The sequence below is a fragment of the Crocodylus siamensis genome, chromosome 10 (genome assembly GCF_052110815.1).
Source record: "Crocodylus siamensis isolate JL-2025a chromosome 10, ASM5211081v1, whole genome shotgun sequence".
Taxonomy (NCBI): Eukaryota; Metazoa; Chordata; order Crocodylia; family Crocodylidae; genus Crocodylus; species Crocodylus siamensis.
The window spans coordinates 43,169,729-43,185,852 of record NC_143404.1 but is presented as its reverse complement, the minus strand read 5'-3'; the positions used below and the strand labels follow the sequence as shown (position 1 = coordinate 43,185,852).

Genomic DNA, 16,124 nt, shown 5'->3' with positions numbered 1-16,124 from the left:
TTCCAAAACTAAACACAGTACTCCAGATGTGGCCTCACCAGTGCTGAACAGAGGAGAATAATCGCCTCCCTTGATCTGCTGGCAATCCTACTGATGCAGCCCAGTATGTTGTTAGCCTTCTTGACACACTTGGGGTGCTGGAGACAGAACATTCCTAGGTTTTCTGCCTGTGAAGCTTGTAAGGCTGTAAACAGTCTCTAGGGGAAGAGACAGGGATGCCAGACTGTCAGCTAACTCAAGAATGAGGTGTGGGGAAAAGGCTCTCTCTGACTTCAGCCACAGACATGTTAGGGGCCTGATGGGCCCCTCACATTTCTAGATGCTAAGAGATGAGGGACTAAAGACTCACTGCTCTATGGTAACTTGGAAAGGAGTGTCCTTTCCTTCCTCCTTGTTGGACTGAATTAGAAAGAAATGCACTGAGCCCACTCCAGCTGCACGAAGCAGCGTGCTGTTCCTCTTCCGTGACTTTCTGTGAACATAAACCTCTTACAGACCCAGCTGCTGGCCAGACTCAGACATTTCCCCATAACCTTTCAGCCTATGTACAGCACTCTCCACGTGTGTCCCAATAGTCCTGCTTCACCCTATCCACACACCCATGATCCTTTGGGAAGTGCATAGAGAGGGCTGGAGGAAAACAAAGGATCCCTTTCTTTCTAACAGGCACAGAGCTGTCCAGAGCTTCCATACCTCTGCTTGCCATGCAAGAGTGGATGCAGAGAGTGCAGAGGTCCGCCCAGCCCCCAGTACTGCTATCGTCTCGCCATCATCATCGACCACTTTGAAATCCAGGTCTTCATTGTATTTCCTTCGCTTTACCTGGCGTCCTGAGCGTCTCTTCTGCATACCAAACAAGGAAGGCAGTCAGGGAAGGAGAGGAGCAGAGACAGTAAAGCAGGAGCCTTACTCTTGTACCATACTCTGACCACAGGAATTTGGTGATGTCAGGAGAAGGTGAAGGTTGAGAGAGCCCCTAGCATAGGGTGAATTCCAACCCCACCCAGATCAACAGGTCAATGGTGTCACAGGGGGCAGGATGCAAGCCAACTACAAGGTTGTTCTCAATGCTTTCCAGTGATTGATGTGTCCATTGGTTCCTCAATGACAAGTTTTCTAATGATCTGTCCCGATACCCCTGTCAGGCTCCAGCATCTGCACTCTGTCATACAGCAGGACTCGTACAGATACTTCTAGCTTCCAGCTTGGAGCACAAGGGCTTGCACCTTGATGTTTCAGCCCTATTTAGTTGGATGCTAACACATTTGGCCCAAACCTGAGCATTTCAGGACTACTCCTGGCTTGATGCACAGGGGTCTCAACTTTTCCAAAGCTACTAAAGACATTTAGCATCTCCTAGGACTACCTCTTCTACATGCTTTTTTAGCCTGGTTCAGAGATAAAGAATGTTAGGCTGGGAGCTCTTCTTTCCCCTTTAGGGTAATGGTCTTCACTTTCACTTAAGCTTTATACCACTAGCTAGAAACCTCATGGAGACCTCCCTACTCAACACTGCTCTCTAGGACTTCTCACTGTTGAGAGAATGCCATAAGCTCTGAGCTTAATGTACTGGCACTGCACTACTTTTGGTCAAGACCCAGATGTATAAAGGACTCCAGCCAGCTGGGGAGATCAATCCAAGTCACCTGGAACCAGTGCCTTGAACATACCTGGCTGTCTGCAGACTCAATGGACTCCTCAGGGCTCTGCACAGAGGGGTTCAGCAGCTCATGATCCAATTCCAAACTCTCCACTGGCATCTCATTTTTCCTCTTTCCTTTCTTCTTCTTCTCCACAGGGGTTGGTCCTTGCTCCCTCCTGCCAGAACAGAGTAACAGTTAAGCCCCCTTGCCCCTCAGAATTCAGAAGTTTGCATTTTAGGAAAGAGACCAGCAAACTCCTGTGCCTGTTGCACTTTAATTCTTCCTTGGCATGTCCTCTGCTCACACACCATTGGATCACCAGGATGGTTCAGGAAGCACCAAATGCCAATGGGGGAAAGCTTCCCTGAGGCAAAGCCAGCACTGCACTAGGCTTCAGAGGAACAGCACAGCATGGATACTACCAGAGAACAGGGCTCATACTTTTTCTGTTGTCTGGGTACCAGGGTATTAAGCTTATAACTCATACAGCTTTTTTGCTGGTGCCAGAGCAAGTGGCTTGGGAAAAAAGGTCCTGCTCACCCCAAAACTGTTAAAAGCTAGAAGCCAGGCAGCTTCTTCCCACTGCCTAGCCCAGGGGTTCCCAACATTTATGCGCTCAAGGGTACATTCAAATTTAAAAGAAAAAACAGGAGGCGCTAATATGAATATTAAAGTTTAGCAGTTTTTGTTGGAATAATGATTTCTATTGATTGTGAAAATGCACATGGGCACCTGAATAAACCTCAGGGGGAGGGCGAAGGTGCCATGGCGCCTACAGGCACCCTGTTCAGAACCGCTGGTCTAGCCTATGTGCTCCAGAGTAGACCTTGGACAACCACCATTAAGAATCCAAAAGAGAGGTGACTTTCAACCTTGGTCTGTTCATGGCCTCATTTCAATGTTATGTGACCTTTGTTCATCTAGCCCTCCCTGAATACCATGGAGATAGCACTTTTCCAATTCTTTGAGGCCCTCAGGCTGAAGATATTATAATCAACTGTCATTATTGCAGAACATAACATTAGAAGTGCTATCTTCATCTCACGAAACTCATCATCTACATCAGGGGTTGTCAACTGGGGGTATTCATACCCCTGGGGTTATCTGAGAAGGCTCTAGGGAGTACGCACAGGTGGGGACAGAGTGCTGCCATGCAATGTGCTGCCCCGCCACCAGTATCCAGCCGCAAGCTGCCACCCGTCCCTCCCCACCCGGGTTGCTCAGCAGCCAGGGGTACACTGCCCCACGTCTGGCTGCTGGAGGGGTACAATGATCCAAAAAGGCTGAAACCCCCCGATCTACACATTACAGATAAGATGACTGTAATCAGGCTCCTAGCACACAGCCACATAGCCCTCCACCAAGCAAAGTCAGGGTGTCTCACCATCTATGTGCATCTATCTGCTATTATTCTCCCAAATGGATGAATGACAGCAATTGACAATCCTTGGGATGGTATAGGAGAGAGCCCAACCTAGCAAACACGTATGGTTCCTATGCAATGGGTTAATGCTATGTAGTCTTGGGCCTTTGGAATCTGATGCTCCCAAAAAATTGGAGAAAAGTCATACCTGGGAAGTCACTGGAGCAAATTATGAACATATCAATTTGTGATTATCAGGAAGAAGAAATGCTGATCACAAAAAGCCAGCATGGATTTGTTAGGAACAAATAATGCCAAATCAGCTTGCTCTTTGACAAAGTAACTAGTTGTGTGGATCAAGGGAATGCAGTGGATGTATAATAAATACCTGGACTTCAGTAAGGCTTCTGATAAAGTCTAATCTGACATTCTCTCAAGTAATGGTTCAATATAAAATGGCAGGAGGTTTCAAGTGGGGCTCCTGTTACCTGAAGAGAGGGGAACAGCTGCAGGGAGAGCTTCAGATGGAGGAAGGCTGCTCATTAGAAGCTTCAAAAGAGCAGGCCTCAAGGGCTTGTAAACTGTAAGTTGGGGAGCTAGCAGGTCTCCAATAATAACAGTCAGAGAGCCATGCATGGGAAAACTAAACACTGCTGCATCAGCTAGGGCCCAGGCAACAGCAGTAAACTGTTACAGGTGAAGCCAGCAAGCGCAGTTAAAGAACACCTGTAACCAACCCAGAGAAGTCACCTGAAAAGGGGCAGAGCCTGGGAGATAGATATGCCAGAATTTGAGTTGGGGCAGGTGGTCTACTCCAGAAGCTCAAAGGGAAAAGAATTCTGTTGAGATGTGGCTGTTGCTGGAGGACTGATGAAGAGCCAACAGGCTATCAGGGAAAAAGCCCTGCATTGAGAGGACTAGCCCAACTGAGCTAGTGCTTAGGACTGCAAGTAAAGAGCAGAGAGCTTGCAAGAGGGGAAGCTTCCTCTTAAAGGGGTTAGGCAATTTTCCTTTGTTGATGTTCCTTTCCCAGAAAGGAGCTTGTGTTAAGCAGTTGCTTGACCTGTTGTTATGTTATACTGATGATTTAGGACAGTGGTTGTCAATCAGGGGTACACATACCCTTCAGGATACTTAAAAGAGTCATAGGAGATATGTGGAACTCCATGTGTGTTCATGCAGCTGCAGTGCAGCATGCAAGCAGCCAGGAGTGCAGCCCAGCCACATAGAGAGCAGCTGAGTCCAGCAGGTAAGTTTTGTTGTTGGGGGGGGAAGGAGGGACTGCCTAGCTGGGGGGAGGCATGGGACTGAACTGTGCAGGGGGATCCTGCCAGTATGCGCATCCCAGGAGGATGTGGGGTGGGGGTGTGCCCCTGGATCTGTGTCTGGGGCAATGCTGGGCTCTTCCTGACGGGGGCTGGGCCACGCTGTGCTCAGGGCAGGTGGCAGCACTGGGAGGGAGGTTGTGGGGGGCAATGGTGAATTTTGGGGTGGCTGCAGCCCCCCCACAGTAGCCCCACTCCTGTAGGCTCCTGCAGTGAGGGAGGAAGTGGGGCTGGAGCCAGGGTGGGACAGGGCGTGGGACAGAACCATGAGCAGCTTATCTGGGGGGCACAAGGAGGTGGGGTGTGTGGGGGGGTGACTCCTGCTGCTCCATGCACTCCTGAAACACACTGGGAGTGTGTGTCTGCCCCCAGCTCTGCCTGAAATGGCTGAGCACTAGGGTTAGAGACTCTGAGCCCAAGAGGGTGGGATCAGCCCAGAAGGGCAGATACCAGGAAGATCCTTGGGGTAGCCAGGGGGCCAGCGCGAGAGACCAGGGCCAAAGCTTGAATTGGTGGGCCAGGGCTGAAGGCCCGTAGCCAGAGAAAAAAGGGGGATGAATCCAAGGAGGCTGAGGCCTTGACAAGGGACAGAACAGTGTTGAGTAAAACCTGAGTGGCGTGGGCACTGAGGATGGAAGACCATTCTCGTGTCCCTCCAAAGTCTGTCTGGGGCAAGTGGTCCTCTTGCCCACCCCCAGTTGTTACTGATACTCTGCTCCTCATCCCATTCCTTGGCCCCTCCTCCCCTCTCCCCAGGGCTGCGAGTACAGTAGACCTTCAGTGTTGCCTCACCCCCTGAAATCAGTTGGTGACTGGAGACCCTGATCCTCTACCAGAACTAGAGAAATATGGGAACCGAAGGGTAGAGAACCAGAATCCCAGCTCCAGCAGCAGCAGGGGACATTAGGGTATGGTGGTGGGGGCACAGTAATCTGGCAGGGGGAAGCAGTGGGGTGCATATCTAGCAGGAGTCTAAAGTGGTGGGGGTGCTCCATTGTGGGGATACCCAGCTCTTCAGCCCCAAATCCCCACAAGCCTTTCCTTTTTACCTCAGCAGAGCAGAGGTAGAAACTAATAAGGGCTGGAGATCCTGACTCCAGCAGAACTGAATGCTCCCACGGCCAAGAGCTGAGGGAGGAGTAAGAGAGGAGGTTGAGGAGCTGAGGGAGGAGGTTTGGGTGGGGGGGAGCATGGGGACCTGTGAAGGGGGATAAGGAGCCCCCACACTAGAACTCTCCATTCCCAAATCCCCTGAACTTCTCCTCCTCTCACTGAAACAGAGAGAGAGGACTGGAGCTAGAGAACTCAGCAACTGCAGCAGTGGTGGCTGGACTGTCCACCCTACAGGGGTGGAGGTGGGAGTGAAGCACTGTAGAATTCTGGAGGGTCTATGGGTCCCCTGCTTCCCCTCATTTCAAGAAGCACCATTTTGGTGCACTTTAGCTGCTTCTGGAACATTGCAAATGGCATGTACATCTTGTACAGCTTTTGTCCACATTCTTAGATGAATTGCATCTCATTTCTCACTACATCATGCTCAAGTGCATCCTTGGAACCAGGTAATGATGTACGAGAGAGAGTGTAAACTCACTGTTTCCTTTGTTTTTCTCTTTTAAGGAAGAAAATCTGCATTTTTCCGTGGTAAACTGAAAACCTGGATCTCCAATTTTAGCACAGCAGCTGCAAAGCTCCTGGAGTCCTTTGACTGCGGGGTGGGGGAAGAAAGTCAAGCCCAGCCGGACAACACAGCCCACCTGAAGCCCTGAGCTGGGAGGGAACACCTGGGAACAAGCAGTTAATTGCTTAATTGACAAGTCATTAGGCTGCTTCCAGCTTTCCTCTTAGGCTATGGGTACTAGTTCCCCTAGCCCCCTTCCGTCCTGCCTGCCCTCTGCTTTTTGATTCCTGTTAGGGCACTGTGTGGCTTCCCTTCCCTGCCAGACTGTGCCTGCTGGAAACTATAGGATAAGTGGTAAGGTTATTATAGCACTTATCTGTCAAATGCTTAATTGTTTTCCCTTTCCCATGCCTAGAAGGGGCATGTGAGAGAGAAGGACCATCATCACCTCCTCTCTAACACTTCCTTCTGGATCATTTAAAAGTCTCTTTCAGACACTAATGAACTGGCCCTTACAATATCCCTGCTCGGAGCTATGGGCTCCACAGGCACTGGATGTCGCTACCTGAATCAGTTACATTCACAACAGTGTTGATAATGTTCTTCCATGCTGATAACAGAAAAGATCCACTGCTCAGTGACATACACTGAGTAAAAAAAAAAAAGAGATTTTGCAAAGTCATGGGGAGCTGAAGTGATTGCTCTGTAGATCATAAAACAAGTTTCTGGCACACTAAGGAGTAAAATGCACACATCCAAGCTTCCAGGCCTGGGCTTAACCACAATCATCCTTTGTCAGGGCTTGCTGCCCCAAGAACAAGGCAGATAACATGTTCTACACTGGTAGTATTTCAGAAAGACAGATGAGCTCTGCAGGCCAAGAGGGATTAAAAAGTAACAGCTGAAAGCCAAGCAAAAAATACTCTATTGGTCTGAAAGTTCACTAGACATGACCCTGGCTCTGCACAAGGGTGCAAGCAGCAGGCACAGCCTCCTAGGCCCCACCTCCTACGAAGAGCATCCTATTGCATCTATAAAACCAAGGGTGCAAATTTGTTCTCCAATATAACCCAGGTTACGGACACAAAGAACGAGCAAAGAACAAAAGTGCTGCTGTAAGCCAGGTGAAGCAGGGCACAATGTTATAGGGCAGCAGAGGGGTAGACAGACTCTTCTAGTTGGGGTGTACAAGATTGGCTGGAGGCATTCAGCCATCTCCTCAAGTTTGGGTCTCCTATTCACAAATAAAGTATAGCACAGAAGTCCTGAGCTACTAAGCCATGAGCAACACAGCACAACATTTACTGAAAATCCCCAAGAAGCCTGGGACAAGCCTTTAAACCCTGGCAGACAAGATGCTCGGACCAGGAAGGAGAGCAAGAGTCAGCTCATAGGCATATCCTGTCTGCAGCTCCACTAAGGGCTCTGCAGGACAATTTCAACAGCACAAATTGTACCTGGAAAGACACTGGGGGAAATGCAGGCCCCAACAAACTGGTGTCATACACACCTTGCTTGGTGAACTATACCAGCAAGACTCCTTCAGAGAAGGTACTGAGCTGATCCCCATCAAACAAACATGCAGTCAGCCATTCCAATGGAACAAACAAACTAAAATACTCTGTCCTCTCCAGACATTAGATGAAGAGCCACTTTTTGCCCTGGCTTATCAGCACAGCAGCCTGCTTCTCCTCACAGCTTGCTTCTTCTCCCTGGTCTCTCTTCTGGGAGCTGAGTCTGAGTTTGAACTCACTTTTGAATTTAGCCCTCCTTCTTGTGAGAAGCCCACATTGGTGTGCAGATTCTGATTGATGGTGAGCTCAAAGAAATACATTTGCAAAGCCAGGTACCAATGGGTTAAATCCGAGGTTGGCTTTTTGCATTGCTTATAACTATATTAAAGGGGCATGATCAGTGACCAAAGTAAAGCAGTCCCTGAGGAAATAATACTGACTGACCCTGACAGTGGTAATCAGGGCCTCTGAGGGCTCGTGGCAGAGCCGGGCAGTGAGGATTGCCCCAGCCCTCCTAGCTTGGCAATCGCATGGCATCTGTCACACCATTCAGCCCCAGCTCGCAAACAGCACGCAGTACCCTGCCAACTCACGCTGAACCTGCGCCATGGGGCAGCTGCCATGCAGGTGCCAGGTGTGGGGGGGATGATCTATGCTGTCCCCCACTGCCCGCGCTGAGCAGGGGGCTCTGCCACAAGCCCCCAGAGGCCCTGATCCCTGCTGCTGCAGCTGGTGAGTGCAGGTTTGTTTTTTTTGAAGTGCCAGGAGGATGGGGCCAAGCAGGGAATGGGACTGGGCAGGGCAGCCATGGGGGCTTCTCCTGCAGCTCATCCCACCCAGGGAGAGGGAGGCACAGCCAGGAGGATCTCCCTGGCTGATCCGAATCAGCGCCAAATAGACTAGGGACAGTGATTCAAATGACCAAATCAAATCACTGTCCTCCAAATTGGCAGAATCTGAATCCAAATTGAATACTGCCCTATTCGCACAGGCCTATCAGGTATGTATCAAACTTTGACACTGCATTTAGTTTTTGGAAATCAATGTAAAACTGGACTGTTCTGTTTAGAACGAATACAATCAGTTTAGGAACTAACACCTGAAGACACTTCAATCATCTTCATATCCATCATATTCTGTACTTCCTCTCTCAGCTTTCTATAATCACTCTGATATTCTGGAGAGTCCCTTTTGGATGGGGCACTCAGGTTTCAACACTGTAAGATGACTAATGAGGGTGGTTCTCCCAGGTTTGGTCATGAACACATCAGGGAAGTCCCTCAGTGCCCTCTCCCTTGCCTCCATTTGCTGAGATGTGGGCAGATTCTCCTCACGGGTGACCATATCAGTTGGGAATTGAACTGTTTCCTGTACATTTCCCTTACTTGCTGACAAATTAATTAAAGCATAAAGCATTTCTTGAGTAATCCACGGTTTCAGGAAATTGACATGGTATATCTGGGACTCAACTCACTTCCCTACCCTACTTGGTGCACTTCATAATCTACCTCCCCAACTTGCCTTACAACCTGAAAGGGCCCCTTCCATTTAGCCAACAGTTTGCTTTCTGACAAGGGGAGTAACAACAGGACGTGGTTCCCAGGTTGCTATACCCAGAGTTGGGCATTCCTATTGTGGTGTCATTCTTGGGTTTGTTAGGAATTTCAGAAATTCATTTGGTCTAATGCTCCCACAAGATCCAGCTACATACTGGATCCAGCTACATACTGTACTCATTTTGAGCTCTCAGACCTCCTAAAGGAAGTCTAATATACCCCAGGGTTGTCTCCAGTACAGAAACTCAGAAGGTGAAAGCCCCACTGATAGAAGTCTCCTGGATCGCAAACAACAAATAAAGTAAAAGTGTATCCAATTTCTGGGGCTCTGCTGTCACAAGCTTCCTCAGCATTCCTTCCAAAGTCCAATTAAACCACTCCAGGCTTTGACCAGTAGATGCTTAAAAGGGTCCATACCTCTTGTAATTATTGGGGCATAAACATGGTGCCCTGGTCTGTTAAGATTTCCTGGGGAATGCCTACCCATGAAAGTATTTTCAATAGTTGGGTAGCCACTGTTTGGGTCAAGGCATTACAAATATGCCTCAGGACATTACAGCTCAAGGCATTACTACAGCCTCAGGATATCAGGTAGTATAATCCACTACAACCAAGGCAAAATAGCACCCACTACAAGTATATTCTCATTTTCTGAACCCCCAGATATTTTACCCAGGGTATATCACAATACTTGATATACTTTCAATACATGATTACAGTATTCAATACCTGATTGCAATTTTGGAACAAACAACTGGGACTTCCAAGTCCTTGTTGTTCTGCCTCAAGTGACCTTCATCAGAACATCCCCTTGTAATTCAAAGTGGAGAAACTGGGCATCTAAGTGAGTGTCCATCACCAGACCATTCACCAAGGCCAACCTGCCATAAAGCAGAGTACTGACAGTCTTCTCTTTACCGCTGTATTAAAAAAATCAGGCCCTTTCCACCCTCCCCCTATAGTAGTATTTCTCTGTCAGGTTGAATGTTCAAGGAGCTCAGTTCTGTCAAATTTTCCCTAGAACCATTTAATTGTACTCCAACCCCTTTACCAGACTTTTTACAAGGCCTTGCCCTTTTACTAGGCCTTCCTTTTCTGACCTATTGATGTTCCTGACATAATACAAACCAAGGTCCAAACAATACTGGGTCAAAGAGTAATATCTCATCTAGTCAGTCCTAAGGGTTCCTGATCTCTCTGGTGTTTCCTACTCTTTTCTGCAAGACCCAGGACTCATAGAATTATAGAAATTAAGGGCTGGAAGGGACCTCAAAAGGTCATAGAGTCCAACCTTCCTGCTCTGGGCAGGAATACTGCTGAGATCAAATGATCCCAGCAAGGTGTCTGTCCAATCTCTTCTTGAAGACTTCCAAGGTTGGGGGCTGCACTACCTCCTTGGAAAGTCTATTCCAGATTTTGCTCACTCTTACTGTAAAGTAGTTCTTCCTTACATCCAACCTGAAACTATTCTCTAACAGTTTATGGCTATTGCTCCTTGTCCTCCTCTGGGGCACCCTAGGGAACAGTTTTTCTCCCAGCTCACCCCTTCCATACCTAAAGGCAGCCACCAAGACCCTCTTCAGTCTCTTCTTCCCCAGGCTGAACAGTCCCAGATCCCTTAGTCTTTCCTCCTAAGGTTTGTCCTTCAGGCCCTTGATCATTCTTGTGGCCCTTGCCTGGAACCTTTCAAGATTCTCCACATCTTTTTTTGAAGTGCACCACCCAGAACAGGAGTTTGAACATTGGACCCTAGTTGCAGCCATAGGCAGAGGGAGAAAAAAAAATTGGGGGGGGGGGAAGATGTGTGCCCCCTCCTTCCTGGCAGAAAAGTTGGGGGGGGGGAGGTGGAGGGAGTGGGGAAGGGATCAGGCAGGGATAATAGATTCATAGACTGCAACGCCAGAAGAGACCTAAGAAGACCATCTGGTCCAGCCCTCTGCACTAGGCAGGAAAGACAGCCGGGGTCAGGTGACCCCAGCAAGATGACTGTCCAGTCACCTCCTGAAGATTTCCAGGGTAGACAATTGCACCACCTCTGGAGGGAGCCTATTCCACAGTCTGGACACCCTAACCGTGAACAAGTTCTTCCTAATGTTGAGCCTGAAACAGTCCTCCATTACTCCCGGTTCTCCCCAAGGGTGCCCTGGTGAACAGTTGTGCACTGAGCCCCTGATGTACTCCCCTAATGTAGTGGTAAACTGCTACAAAGTCCCCTCCCAGTCTTCTCTTTTCCAGGCTGAAGAGTCCCAAGTCCCTCAGCCTTTCCTTGCATGGCTTACCATGCAAGACTCTAATCATATGGATGGTGCTTCTCTAAACTCTCTCAAGTTGTACCATGTCCTTGTTAAAGTGCAGCGCCCAGAACTGGACACAGTACTCAAGTTAGGGTCTCATCAGTGCTGAACAGAGCGGGGGAATCACCTCCTTGGTCTTGCTGGAGATGCATCACTTGATGCATGCCAGAGTATTATTTTCCCTGCTGGCAACAGTTGCATCACCAGCAAATATTCATGCTGGGATCAGAAGGGAGTGGCCGCCCCTTCCCCCATGCCTGGGGTCATTGCCCAGTGCCAGTGGCCCCTATGAAACCACTGAACCACTGTCCCCCAGCCGCCTCCCTGCACCAGCCCTGGCCCTGCACCACCTGGGGTGGGGGGACCCGAATCTGGGGGCCAGAGTGGGGCGGGGCCAGCCTCAGCTCCACTGCTGAGCTGAAAAAGTCAGAGCCCCTGGGACTCCCACATCCGCCCCGACTTGTCCCAGGGAAGAGCCCAGCAGCTCCTCCAGAGGTGCAGTGCCGGGGAGTCAAGGGGGTAGGGCATGTGGCCCCTCTATCTTTGCACAGGGCAAGGGCAGGCTGCAGCTGCAAGCTGGGCTCTGCCTGATCCCTGCCTTCATGCCTCACTGCTGCTGCTTTGAAAGTGACGTGGCACCATGTGCCTCACTGCTTGGCCCATCCAGCAGCAGGACTAATATGGCACCTCACCATGCTGCTTTCAAAGCAGCAGCAACAAGGCACAGAAGCAAGGAGCAGGCAGAACCCAGCTCACAGCTGCAGTCTGCCCTTACCCTGTGCATAGATTGGGGGCCCACATACTGCCCCCCTCCCCCCCATGCCTCTGCAGGAGCCACCAGGTTCCGACTGTCCCATGACCTGGCCAGGCTAGGTCATGAGACAATCCTCACAGTGCAGCTGGGAGCAGGACAGGGGTGAATGATTTGCCCCGGCCCCTACTCCACTCCCTCCTGCACTGTGGGGGGGTCTTGATCTAACCCCCACCCCCCAAACCCAGGCAGGCATAAAGAAAGAAGATTGAAAGAAATTTACCTGCCTGCTGAGCTGGCTGCAATCCTGGCTGCAGATGTGTAAAGTGGGGCTCCCTGACTAGCCACAGTGCTAGGATATTAATTGTGGTGGGAGGCTGCCCGTTCTTGCCCCAATGTCAGGGGGCGCTATCTGCGGCTCTATTCCTCCCCTACACTGCAGCCCAAGCCTTGCAGATGGCAACCACATGACAATGCTCCCGGTCTACAGCCGGACCAAGCTTAGGCCTTGTTGTCAGACCTTAGACACACTAACATTCATACCACCCTCCTCTCACATTCCACCCTCTCTCATGTGTCAACAACCTATACTACCCTCCTTCCCTCTTGGAGCAAGCCCATTAGGCCACAGGCTTTAGCTAGCTCATTCCTTGAGTGACAGATGTACCATCTTTTGGGTCTCTCCCGCAACCCTCACTGGGGTAGTGGCCAGCCAATTACCCAACCAGGTCTCAGCTTGCCCTTGCCCCTCCCTGGGGCAACTCTGTACACTCATACTGGGCTCCCAGCCCTCTGGTTCTTCCCCCCTCACTGGGGTCCCTCCTCTCTGCTCCCTTTCTAGGGCCACTCCACACCAGGGCGTTCTTATCCCACATCCCCGGAGAGGGTCTCATGGGGACTCTCACTCCCCCACTGGAGCAGCAGGTCACTGTGCTCAAGTATAGGTCGACCCACACTTGGCCTCTCAGCAGTGAAGGACTTACTGGGGTCAGGACTCGCCCCTATGTCTTGGACTGAGCCCCCTTACTACAGCCTCAGGCGTCTGAAGACATACCTTGGCCTACTTCCCTCACATGGTTCCTCCTCATCTCCACCCCATCACTGGGGCCATCCCCTCACTGGGACTCCACATCTCTGCCCCCTCACTAGGGCTCCACATCTCCACCCCCTCACTGGGGCCATGGGGCTTCCCTCCCCGGTGGGCTCAGGTGGCCATAGCCATGCCTGGCTCCCAACTATCTCTGATGTTACGTAACCCAACCAAAGGTGAGGGCTGGGGTTAAGGCGCTCCTACTCGCCTTTCCCCAGGGTGGTAACTGGCCTGGCATTTCCTGGGGGCTCTCGTGCCACTGAGCGCCCCACCAAGCCACCCACTCCTGGCAGGGTGCAGTTTTAGGTCATGCTCAGGACCAGGAGCAGCCACCTAGCCATCCCCTACATCTCCTGCCCTTACCTCCAGGATGTTGCATGGAGACTTGCAACCAGGCAATGTTACTGTCTGGCCTGCCAGCAGCAAACTGCTCTCTTTTTATAAGTGGATAGCGGTCTAAAATAGCCACCGCAATCAAGCACCTGCTGGCTGCTTGACTCCACTCTTAGTGGCAGGCACTAACAGTGCCCTGCCATACACCTTTGTTACCTGTCAGCTTTGCCTTCCCGAGGGAGGCCTGACACCCAGTTTGCTGGACTTACAACAGACTTTTTCTGTTTTCCCCCACACATACACCTCATCTAACCAGAACTAAGCAGAAGAAAAGTTTAACAGGCATCTCAGGCCGTACATTCCCCGGTTCCACTATGAGAGGCCTATTTAAACTTGATTGACTAAAACTCGGTTGCCGGGTTAGGGAATGCTGAGGCAAGAAACTAAGTCAGAGCGGGTACGGGCAACATTTGAACAATGGTTAAGGGTTCATTATAGCATCCAGGCCGTTGAAGCCCTAACCATAAATGCTGTCATACTTTTCCTGGGACGACTGGTGGAAGTCCTCCCCACAAAGTTTATGAACACTCCACTCATCCCCTTAAATCTGTTAAAAGACTACAGTAAAATCTGAGGGTCATGCTAAACTGAGGCTTATTCACAACAGGTAAAATACAAAACCCTGATGCTGCAAGAATAGTTAAGGCATCTGAGAAGAAACAAAGTAGTATCCCATCCAGTATATCTTCTATTCATAATAATTTCAAGTTGGCTCCTAGGTGTCTGGTTACCCCTTAAAACGTAATGTTTTTCCTAGTTGTTAATCAGTTTCTTAAGATGTTCCAAACCAAATAACCCCTTGTCACTGAAAAAGGTAATTCATTTAAATTTAACCTGTTTATATAAGAGGATTTACCCTGTCAATTATGGCTTGGGATCCTCTTGATTTACACAATTAAAAGAATGCTTTGAAGAAGCTGAACCGAGGGTATAAAAATCTGTAAAAGCAGCAAACAGTGAGCTTTAAGGGAGGGAAATCTCTCTGACACCATCCACTGTTGTTGTCAAGAAGCTGGGTGAAACAGATAGTCTCCCTTCAAGGATCGTGCTGAGAACTTTGCTTGTCAACAAATCATGAGCGTGCCTTAAAATGGTGAGATCCCAGCTCTCACACTCTCTCTCTCTTCCTCTCTAGGCATAGCTTTCTGAACCTGAATTGTATTAGTTAAGCTTGAGCTAGGTTTCCCCAAATACTCAATGAAACCAAGATAATATTGTAATTGTTTTGTTTTTCCTTGTATGTCTACTACTACTAGTACCATTATATATATTTCATATACCTAGCAAGAAATAATTTTTATAGTCAAACTGGTGGTAACTGGATGTATTTTTCCTTCTCTATTTCTCCTTCCCCACTTGCTCTGCAGCAACGCTTCTTTTACCTAAGCCAAAGATCCTTGTGAAGCCCAGCAGTACTGCGGGGTCCAGTCATCAAGAGGCTACCATTACTACAACAGTTAGGGCAAAAGATTGGGATGTGTTGAGTTTGAGTCACATAAGGGGATCAGTTTGTACAGGCTGACTGACCCAGTTTGGCTCACACTTGCCCTAATGAACTGAATGCTGGCCCATGAGGGTGTCAGCTAGACACCCAGCTGGATTCAGAGGTATTCTGTTTATCTGCGTACTTGTGTCTGACTGCATTTTTATTGTTACTTTAAACTGATTCCTGGCATACAAAGATGTCAGCCTCTCCATGATGATCAGCTGGGTTAGGTGTGTCACGTTAATCTATGTGTGTGTATTTGACTAATTTAGTGGCTGGAGGAACCTAGCCCCACTGAAACTGAGTCCTGCAAGATAGCTATATTGGGGGTGAGGACTTGCAGAAGGGAAAAATACAGCTCCATACAGAAACACCACTACACACAAGCAGCACATTGATAAAATTACAAAGACCCTAGAAATGTATCCTTAATAAATGAGTGCACCCCAAAGTGATAGGCAAATCTAGTAACACCTTCCCCCTTAAAATAGTTCCTGGGGGAGGTTTCCCTTGCTGCTTCTCCAGAACAGGCTCCCCTCAGAGCCTGTGAAAGCCCTTAAGTGGTAAGCACCCCAAAAGGTGCTCCACCACAGGAGGGTATCTCAGTGTGCATGCCCCTCTTCCCTTGCTGCAGCAGCCTGCAGCCAGGCTACTCTCCAGCCATACCTGCTGCCCTGCATTTGGGGCATCTGAGCCCTGTTAGCTCCCCCTCTTCCGCTGCCTATGGTCCTAGCCCACCACCACTAGGTAAGGCATTGGGCCACCACCATTTATTTCCACTGTCTGGACCCTATCAGTTTTAGGACCTAGATAGGATCTGGGTTACATGTATGTCCTCTAGTATCATCAGCTGGTTGGAATCCCCAAGCCACTTGTGGATAAATGTTTGTTCAGAGCCCATATCCACTAGGCATCCACTAGGTATCTTAGACAAGAAACAAGGAGTCCTTCTGCCCTAGGGCTTCTGTCTGGACCACTAAGATCCATACCTGCATATTGCTGCAGTCTATCTGTGGCATTCTTTGCTCCAGTGGCCTGGTTTCCACAAGTAAAGCAGACAAAGAATTCCCCTTTTTCTCTATGGGTAATAC

At 49.4% G+C, this 16,124-nt stretch overlaps 1 protein-coding gene across 9 annotated transcripts in view; it reads right to left on the bottom strand.

The window, feature by feature from the left end:
- Positions 1–16,124, bottom strand: part of CHD6 (chromodomain helicase DNA binding protein 6) — a 253,245-nt gene that overhangs the window by 147,921 nt on the left and 89,200 nt on the right. For all 9 annotated transcript variants that reach the window (XM_090020474.1, XM_090020470.1, XM_090020475.1 and 6 more), the window contains 2 exons: positions 1,671–1,818; positions 694–843 (listed from right to left, as the gene is read on the bottom strand). In XM_090020474.1, coding sequence (XP_089876600.1) covers positions 694–843; positions 1,671–1,818 — 298 coding nt within the window. The remainder of the gene's footprint in view (positions 1–693; positions 844–1,670; positions 1,819–16,124) is intronic.